This window comes from Podarcis raffonei, chromosome 7, assembly GCF_027172205.1.
Source record: "Podarcis raffonei isolate rPodRaf1 chromosome 7, rPodRaf1.pri, whole genome shotgun sequence".
Taxonomy (NCBI): domain Eukaryota; kingdom Metazoa; phylum Chordata; class Lepidosauria; order Squamata; family Lacertidae; genus Podarcis; species Podarcis raffonei.
In genome coordinates this window covers 65,292,551-65,302,646 of record NC_070608.1, presented here as the reverse complement: position 1 = coordinate 65,302,646, position 10,096 = coordinate 65,292,551, and the positions used below count along the sequence as shown (strand labels likewise).

At 44.6% G+C, this 10,096-nt stretch overlaps 1 protein-coding gene across 2 annotated transcripts; it reads right to left on the bottom strand.

The window, feature by feature from the left end:
* Window positions 1-463: 463 nt before the first annotated feature.
* Window positions 464-8,849, bottom strand: LOC128417811 (uncharacterized). 2 transcript variants are annotated; one of them, XM_053397001.1, is made up of 5 exons: window positions 8,574-8,849; window positions 6,690-6,767; window positions 4,454-5,021; window positions 2,177-2,257; window positions 464-1,519 (listed from the first exon to the last, which is right to left on the bottom strand). In XM_053397001.1, exons 2-5 carry the CDS (start codon window positions 6,744-6,746, stop codon window positions 1,074-1,076), a joined length of 1,152 nt encoding a protein of 383 aa, XP_053252976.1. In that variant the 5' UTR covers window positions 6,747-6,767; window positions 8,574-8,849; the 3' UTR covers window positions 464-1,073. The 2 variants fall into 2 exon arrangements, with proteins under 2 accessions (XP_053252976.1, XP_053252977.1); XM_053397002.1 differs by lacking the exon at window positions 6,690-6,767 and having other exon boundaries at window positions 8,574-8,847.
* Window positions 8,850-10,096: the final 1,247 nt, after the last annotated feature.

Below are 10,096 nucleotides of genomic sequence, written 5' to 3'. Positions count from 1 at the left end.
CAAAAGCGATGATTTAGGAGGAAGGGGGATAAAATGGATGTTTTTTCTTCCCACTTCCTATTAAGCAGAAAAGGACCAAGCCTTAGCCATGGCATGTTGATGCACAGAAGTGTCCAAAACCCTATGTTTAAGGACTGCATTATTGTTCTGGTCTATACTTCAACTAGCTTATGGTTAGCATTAAATAAATGTTTGATATTAATTTATATTATGTCCCCACCCTACATGATACACAATTTCATGTATTATGTCCATAGTATATGCCCATCCTCTTTATCCTGTTTGCATAGAAGAAAGCTGGACCCACCTATCAAAAGAGGACAAAGAAACCAAGTAGCACAAGAGGGAAGCACAGAATTGTAGAATTGGAAGGGATCCTGAGGGTCATCAAGTCCAAGCCTCTGCAATGCAAGAATCTCAACACATGGTCCCCCATCCGATTTGAAACCATAACGGACCCTGCTTAGCTTTGCAAATGTGCTAGCAAGCTTTATTGTTGCACCACTGGAAGAACTACTGTTGAGCTCACCCCAACCATTGCATGTTTATGCCTCCTCCCAGGCGGTAACAGGGTGTTTTTAATTAAAACAGGGGGCAAAGAGTTTAAAACTTAAATGATGTTTCAGGGAATACAAAATTTTAAAAAAGGGAGATGTGGAGGGGGGGGTGGCATTGGCCATCAACACAATTAGGCGAGGACCCATTAAGTTTTTTAGCACCTAAGTGTCTAACCCACAGGGCCAATAAGGAACCAGATAATTAATCTTGGTGTCTTTGGAACGTATGCTACAAAACAGTCTTCCGGAGCATCTAAATCCAAACACTTAAGAGTACAACGCTATGCATAACTACTCAAAAGTAAGTCCCATTGAGTTCAAGCGGGCTCGTTTTCAGGAGAATGGGTACACGACTGAGGCTTCAGTAGCATATATTATGCCTCATTGTTTATGTCCTATTCTAGCATTAGAAACTCCAGCCGTTAATACAAATGCCTTTGGGTGTAGGCTCTCAATATATTGTTCCAGTAGCACCCAGCAACTTTAACTAGGAAACCCTCTTCCTCAGCAGTACAGTTAAGGGCTGTACTTCTGTGGTCTCCGCCTGTGGTTCACCCGGGGCACCAGTGTCCTCCTGGGGACACCCGAACGGGAGGGGGGAGAGATGGCGGAGCGTGGCCGAGGGTGCCACGAGGGTGCAGGGGACACCGGCGTCTGCTCGACAGACTGCATCTGCACCAGCGATTCCAGCAGTTCTGTCTGGCGATGCATGATGGCAATGATTTGCGCCGTGTCGGCCCGGTCCCTCTCTCGGTCCTGAAGGTCTGCGGTGGCATACCGGTTCAAGGAAGACAGGATTCTGTCAGTTGCGGTCTGTACCCTCCTGTCTGCTATTCGCGACAATTCCATGACCAAGTCATTCCTGGTTTTTCTTTGGCGCTTTCGGACTCTGGTCAGCCGCCCTTCGGAAGACAGAGTCGGGCAGTTGGGCAACAGAGCTGACGAAGGGGCCACCGTTGCATCTGAAGATAGACAGGCACACACAAACACAAACACACACACACACACAGCCATATATTAAAAAGGAGAGTGCACATTGCAATGTGATACAAAAGGACTCTGGGTAGGTTAAATACTGTACTAACAAAATGAGTTCAGTGATGTATTTACCCATTCTGCACCCCGCAGTTAGGTTTTATTAAGTTTCAACATTTTTAACGTATACAATCAAAACACAATTTCATCTTTTCTCTTATTTTTCCATGGAGTTGTTGTTTCTCCCCTACTGCTGTACCCGATCTTCTATTAAATCGTAACCACAATATTATAATCTAATTACCTCTGTTGCTCATAGCTCAAATCTTGCTTGCAAGTTCATCATACTATAATATTTCTTTAAATGGTCTGAAAAAGGCATCCATTCTTATGTAAAACACTCATAATTAGATTCTCTTAATTTTGCCAGTTCTGCATAGTCTATTATCTTACATATCCATTCTTCCTTGGTTGGGACATATAGAATCCTAGCTGCTGTTGCTAAATACATAAACAACTTTAACATGGGTAGGGGGATTTCTGTCCCTATAATACCGAACAGAAACACTTTGGGGGGTTTTTTATATACTCATTTTAAACTGGCTTTTTTTTTTAATCTTGTCATGTTATCATTTCATATTTACCCATTCTTGAACCTTTGGTTGATGAGCTGCCAGGGTTACTGAGGAACATAGAGGAGAGGGATGGAGCCGGATGATCAGCTTCTAGCGGGAACGAAAAAAGATGTGTGAATTAATATGTTTTATACATATGAAGAGGCCTGCTGGGTCAGGCTAGGGCTGGGCGATATCTGGTTTTCAATATTGTGATATATCACCAGCTAAACATCACAATATACCTATACAGTGGTACCTCGGTTTTCAAACGTAATCCGTTCCGGAAGACCGTTCAAGTTCCAAAACGTTCGAAAACCAAAAACTCAAAACAGAAGCCTCAAAACAAAAAACTCAATACGGAAGCCGCGTTTCATGTTTGATTTCCGAGGCGTGTTCAAAAACCAAAGCATTTACTTCCGGGTTTATGGCGTTCGAAAACCGAAATGTTCATCAACAGAGACGTTCGAAAACTGAGGTACCACTGTATATCACAATGCCTGAAATCAGAATGGAGCTATGTAGAGGCATTGGCTGACTTCACAGTTTTGCCCACATTGTGATTTTTGCATAGTACAGTGGTACCTCAGGTTACATACGCTTCAGGTTACAGACTCAGCTAACCCAGAAATAGTGCTTCAGGTTAAGTACTTTGCTTCAGGATGAGAACAGAAATTGTGCTCCGACGGCGCAGCAACAGCGGGAGGCCCCATTAGCTAAAGTGGTGCTTCAGTTTCCGGTTAAGTACGGACCTCCGGAACGAATTAAGTACTTAACCCGAGGTACCACTGTATCTTAATATTTACGTACGTTTATTCTAGGACTGTTAATACTAATCAATAGTACCAAATGCAGTCAAGTACACTACAAGGAGAACATAAATACAACAAAGAGCAACGCTGGTCAAATTAAAAACACAACCATTAACCATAATAACTCCTCCATAGTGTATTAAATTAGTTTGAATGAATTACAACAGCTAATATCTAATACTTATAAAGCTTATAAATAAAGGTAAATTATAATAAAGCTTTGGGGTTTTTCCTGTCAGTCTGTAATGTGAAGTTACCAAAGCCCCTAAACAATCTCCCACTCCACAAATACAAAAATCCAAATTAACATACAGTAGTACCTCGGGTTACATATGCTTCAGGTTACAGTCTCTGCTAACCCAGAAATAGTGCTTCAGGTTAAGAACTTTGCTTCAGGATGAAAACAGAAATCGGGCTCCTGCGGCGCGGCGGCAGCAGGAGGCCCCATTAGCTAAAGTGGTGCTTCAGGTTAAGAAGAGTTTCAGGTTAAGTACGGACCTCTGGAACGAATTAAGTACTTAACCCGAGGTACCACTGTACACCCACCCACATCATGATCCGCAATATATTGCCAGGTCAAAAATGATGAAACCAATATCATGATATGGACTTCAAACCGGTTTGGGATGGTATATCAATATATCGCCCAGTCCTAGATCAGACCAAAGAGCCATCTGATCCAGCATTTTGTTCTCACATTAGACAACCAAATACCTATGAGAAGCTTAGAATAGCATAAGTACACAGGCACTGTCCTGAACTAGAAGCAGCAGCATACTCCCAGGGAATGGCCTGAAGGAACAGGCCACATAAGAACGGCCTACTATTCAGAAGCCTTGCTGCCTCCAACTTTGGAGGTTGACCATAGACATCTTGGCTTGGAGCCATGGATGGACCTCTCCTCCATCCCATTGCTGAAACCAAGCCTGTCTGTTCAGTGCTTGGATGGGAGGCCATTTGAGCACCACCTGCCCTTTGGGTTCCATGATGGAAGGAAGACAGGACATAACTGTAAGAAAACATAATAAATAAAGACAGCCGCAGCGCAGGCGGACCAATGCACAGAATCTCACAAGGTGCAACATCTGAAGGCAACATCTGTTCAGGGAAGTTTTTAAGGTTTGACGTTTTACAGTGGTACCTCAGGTTACATACGCTTCAGGTTACACACCCCGCTAACCCAGAAATAGTCCTTCAGGTTAAGAACTTTGCTTCAGGATGAGAACAGAAATTGTGCTCCGGTGGCGCGGCAGAAGCAGGAGGCCCCCATTAGCTAAAGTGGTGCTTCAGGTTAAGAACAGTTTCAGGTTAAGAACGACCTCCGGAACGAATTAAGTACTTAACCTGAGGTACCACTGTACTGAGTTTTTATTATTTTGTTGGGAGCCGCCCAGAGTGGCTGGGGCAACCCAGTCAGTCAGCCTGGGCGGCGTATAAAAAATAAAATTATTATCATTGCTACAATTTTCTCCCAGGCACAAAGCAGAGTTCTTACTTGCTGCTGGCCAAGACATGCTTGCAGGCTTCGCGGAAACCGCCCTCGTCATGTAGAACATGGGACTGGGTGTGGCAGAGTCGGAGATCTCCACAGCGATCTGTGTGCATGGGGAAAACTGATCCGGACTCTCGCTATAGTCCTCGGGCACCACGGGAACGGCTCCTTCCGCCAGGGGACAAGGGGAATTGGTATCCCCCGACGACTCCTCTGGCAGAGCAGCATGCGGTAGCCTCCTTGGGGGCTGGAAGCCGGAATCGCCGGCCAATATCCTATCGAGCTGCTCATAGAAAGGGCACGTCATGCGCCCGCCCAGCGAGGAGGGGTTGTCCTTGGCCTTTTTGTAATCCCTACGCATTGTTTTAGTCTTGGTCCGGCACTCTTGGGCAGTACGCTCGTGTCCCCTCTTGGCCATCTCGCTTGCAATGACTTGGAAGGTGTCCATATTTCTGTAGCTGCTCTGAAGCAGCTTCTGAATCTTCTGCTCTCCCCATATATCCAGGAGGTCAATGACCTCAGTGTAGGCCCAGTTGTTTCCACGGCGGCTCATTGTGTTGAAACTAACAACCTATAATAAGAAGAAGAAGAAGAAGAAGAAGAAGAAGAAGAAGAAGAAGAAGAAGAAGAAGTTATTTATATCCCGCCCTCCCCAGCCGAAGCCGGGCTCAGGGCGGCTAGCAACAATAAAATAGTACAACATTCTAAAATCATTTCATTATAAAATTAATTCAAATCAGATTAATGGCAACCATTGGGTTAGAGTTCTGTGAACATTGCCAAGGAGGGAGTCAGGCTGCGCCCTGACCAAAGGCCTGGTGGAACAGCTCTGTCTTGCAGGTCCTGCGGAAAGATGTCAAGTCCTGCAGGGCCCTAGTCTCTTGTGGCAGAGCGTTCCACCAGATCGGAGCCACAGCCGAAAAAGCCCTGGCTCTGGTTGAGGCCAGCCTCTCTGTGGCCTGGGACCTCTAAGATGTTTTTGTTTGAAGACCGTAAGTTCCTCTGTGGGACATACCAGGAGAGGCGGTCCTGTAGGTACGAGGGTCCTAGGCCGTATAGGGCTTTAAAGGTTAAAACCAGCACCTTAAACCTGATCCTGTACTCCACCGGGAGCCAGTGCAGCTGGTATAGCACCGGGTGAATGTGAATGTAAATTTACGGAGGGGGGGAAATGGCAGACTGGGTGACGTTGAGTCTCAAGGGGATGCAAGTCACTCCCCCCCCCCTAAAAAACATGCACTCTACCACTGAACTGTCCTTCTCACTGTGCAGCCAAACTACCATATTCAGTAGTCAAATGGGAATGTTACCCATCCCTTCCTAGTAAAGCATGGTATGCAATACCACATAGAATTGTAGAGTTGCAAGAGACCATGAGGATCATCTTGTCTAACTCCCTGCAATGCTGGAATATGCAGCAATTGGCATTACAGTGGTACCTCGGGTTACAGACGCTTCAGGTTACAGACTCTGCTAACCCAGAAATAGTGCTTCAGGTTAAGAACATTGCTTCAGGATGAGAACAGAAATCGTGCAGCAGCGGCACGGCGGCAGCAGGAGGCCCCATTAGCTAAAGTGGTGCTTCAGGTAAGAACAGTTTCAGGTTAAGAACAGACCTCCAGAACGAATTAAGTACTTAACCCGAGGTACCACTGTATCAGCACCATGCTCTAACCAACTGAGTATCCACCCCTCTAGAGTAGTGGGGTACTTCCACCCCCCAATCCTTAGCCAATAATATATCAAAAGCCATTTTTATGCCTTCCATTAAATTACTGATCTTATTATTGCTATTCCTATTCTTAAAATAAATTTGTATGCCGCCCCTTACCCGTAGGTCTCAGGGTGGTTCACAACACAAAGTTATACTATAAAAGCACAATTAAAACAATTAGCAATGCTAATGTATGCAAACTAATAAAAAGTACATTCCCCAACCAAAGCCCCTAAACAATCTCCCACTCCACAAATACAAAAATCTAAATTGACATATAACATTTTAAAACAATTTAAAACACACACACACACCGGTAAAAACCCTGTCCCCCCATTAAATAAACTTACACTGAATTATCCATTACTCTATTGAAGTTTGCAAATTGTGGGTTAATTTTTTTTATAGAAAATACAACATGTTTGAAAGACTATGATGAATGTGTATGATGTTAATAACGTGTCGAGTTAAAATATGAATGGTGAGGAAAGATCCAACACATTTAAAAATTGAAAGTCTACTTACAAACTGTCTTTGAGTCTTATTAGTTATTGGGTTGTTTTTTTTTTGTTTTTCAATCATTGGTGAATTTGCTCCGGACTCCTGGGAGTTCAAAACAAGCAGATCAATGATTAAAACTGTGGTCAGTACAAAGAAACATGAAAAGAAATTCTGCTTTTATTAGAACAGAAGAACAGCCCAACAGGATCAGACCAACAGCTCATCTACTCCAGCCCCGTTTTCACAGGGACCATCCACATACCCATGGGAAGCCCACAAGCTGGACGTGAGCACAACAGCGATATTTTGTCCTGCAGTTTCCAGCAACTACAATTCAGAAGCATAATACCTCTGACCATGGAGGCAGAATATAGCCACTGTAGCAAGTAGTCATATTTTATTTTTATTCTGGGTCATTTTTCTTTCCTCCCTCCAACACAACCCTCATCTTGAAGATATTTACTTTAGGCCTGGGTGATCTACCGGTGATCATCCAAAACCGGTTCGAAGTCCATATTGTGATATCAGTTTCATAATTTTTGACCTGGCAATGTATCACAAGCCATGGTGTGTGTGTGTGTGCGTGCACACTATGCACAAAATGACGATGTAGGGAAAACCGTGAAGCCAGCCAATGCCTCTACATAGCTCCATCCTGATTTCAAACATTGTGATATATAGATATATCACGATGTTACAAAACCAGATATCGGCCATCCCTACTTGACTTTTACAAGTCCACATGTTCCTATGGAATTAAACTCCAAACAGAATTTCAAATTTTGGTGCTTGAAGATGTGTTTGTTTAGTCCTGCAACCCAAGGGTAGTGTGTTCACACAACACACAGTTAAAACAAGGCAGCGGTGGCCATCGACTGGGATGGTTTCAAAAGGTGGTTAAACAAATTCATGGAGGACAAGGCTTTCATTAGCGACAGACCACAATGGTTGTGTACCGGAGGTGGCATGTCTCTGAATAGTAATTGCTGGTGAGTCCAAGCAGGGAACAAGTTGTTGTGCTCATGCTGTGATTTGGGCTTTCCAATGGAAGTTGGTTGGCTCCCAGGAGCAATTCCCTGGCCTCCCATCATTGCCATCACTGTGGCTTACCAAGAGGGAGAGAGGCAAGGGAGGGAGGATGTTGGTGTAAGTTGACTTCACTGGGCTGCCTAGGCAGTGCTGGCCTCCCTGCCACTTTGCCACTCGGTGTACATAGCAGTGACACCAATCGTGAGAGGCCATGCAAGAACTGACACCCATGGCCTGCTCCCCTTGGCTACTGGGCAAATAGAGGACACTTGACTAGATGGGCCTTTGGTCTGATCCAGCAAAGCTCTTCCTGTATTAACTGCCTTTCCTGCAATTTATTGCTTGAAAAATGAGTGTTTCCTGTAACGGAAGCGCTAACTTCGGAAAAGACATTAAGCTCTATATAGCACTGATCTTAAGTGAATGCTCACAAACAAACCCAGCAAAACCACAGCATCTTTAACTCCAAACATCAAGTTAACACAAACCTGCACAGGGAGGAATACAGGGATCTCGTACTATTTAGGCCAACCATTTTTTTGCAACGCTTCTTAAAAGAGGTTGGAAAATGCAGAACACATCGAAGATGCTGCACTCATTTAACGTAATACGGGTCGAATCCCCTCTAGATTCAAGTGCACGGGACTGGGGGAGCAAATCATAGAGTGAAATAAAGCGAGGTAAATATGCACCGGCTCCTCTTTACTGGGGGCAGAAGCAACGATTTATAAACCGAAGAGGGAAGTATGCGCAAAGTAACGCGCGCGCAAGGCAATATACTGTATTACGGAGCGGCTGCGCTTTTGTCTTCCAGGAAGGAGCCCAGCAAATCCCCTCCTCCGGTTTTCATGCTCAGGGTCGGCCATCAAAGAAATCTACCTTTGTTACCCATGGGTAAAAGTTTTGCGCAGATCCATCAGCGAGAACTTCGGGTCCTTGCGCCCCTGCGAAATCATCCGCCGCCGCCACGCGACAGAAAACCTTGCGCACGCAAGCTTAGGCGAGGGGAGACAGGCTGGACCTCTCCCTCTGCTCCCCTCCGCAGGGGAGCTAAACCAGGATGGCTTCCCCTGGTCCCGATCTGCTTCCGCTCCTCCAAGCCCTTCCCTGCTTGTCTCACCAACTTCCCAAGCCAAGGCTGCCTTGCAGATACCCAAGACCCCTCCTACCAAAGCGCTAAGGGAGCATGTGCAAATGGCCTCGGAGCAGGACTGCGGGATGGTTTCCTTCATCCCTGTTACACTTGAAAGCTACTACACCCTTCCACTTTTCTTTTCTTTTTTTTTTGCAATAGTTTTTATTGTAAAAAGTTATCACATTACCAAATACATAACCATATGTAGGGATTTCTTTGTTCAACTGATGGAATATATACCGAAATGGCAAAACTGACCGGAAAGCTCAGGAACCAAGAAGACAACAACTTCAAGAAAGAATGGGGGAGAAATTTACAATTTATTTAGGAGACCACTGTAAGCAGGTGAAAACATTAGCAGGATTTTAGTAACACTTGTAATGTAACGATTACAATAGATAACATGGAAAGATGTAAAATATGGATTAGGTAATAATAATACGCAGGTGAAAATGTTGACAATGGGAGCCATGGTAGGAGGTCGAAGGATTCAAAGAAGCGCCTTTCCACTTTTCGAGTCGGTCTTTTTATGGCTTGAGACCCGGGCACCCGAGAGATTTATTATCTCCATTCGCACTTTACGATTTTATTCCGAGGGGTACCAAGTAGCAGCGCTTCCCCCTAGAGAATTGCCCAGACACCTGCACCCTAATGCCGTTTTGGCACCAGGCAATTTTTCCAGCTCTCTTAATCTGTTCTGGTTTAAACTCATTTTTATCAAGATTTTTCACACCGCTTTTAATGTTTTATTACATATCATAAATTCATTTTAATTCTTTGTTGCAGGGTGCGTTGAGAACACGCTTATAGGATGGCATATATATATATTGGAAATAAGTGTGCATCTTGCAACGTTCAAGGTTTCCTTGGTCCCGTGCGGGGACTTCATCACATGAGATAACAGCATAGGATCGGGCCCTAATGACCGCATCCTCTCTGTCCACCCAGAAGTAGTCGTCAACTCATCTGTACTCAGAGTAGATTTACTGAAGTTGATGGCTAACACTGAAATTCAGGGACCTATGCCACTCAGGCGCATACATTTCAAAAAAAATCTACTCTAAATAAGCTAAATGCAATCGATGATAACCTACTCTCAAGTAACTGGCTTAAGGAGCGCAGTCTTCGTTTGCACCCCTGCCTTTTCTCCAGCATCGCTGGGAAGGCCTATATGCATCAACAAATCAAGGGTGTTCTACTCCTGCGCCCGGCGGCTGACTTTTTAGAGACGCTCCCTAAAAGCAGAACATTCCATTCTTCCTCTCCC

Coding starts and splice junctions, on each gene's coding strand:
- LOC128417811 (XM_053397001.1), bottom strand. CDS start 6,746: ATGATTGAAAAACAAAAAAAAAACAACCCAATAACTAATAAGACTCAA. Junction 5,022..6,689: donor ATAAGACTCAAAGACAGTTT/GTAAGTAGACTT, acceptor TTCTTATTATAG/GTTGTTAGTTTCAACACAAT. Junction 2,258..4,453: donor CATGTCTTGGCCAGCAGCAA/GTAAGAACTCTG, acceptor CGTTCCCGCTAG/AAGCTGATCATCCGGCTCCA.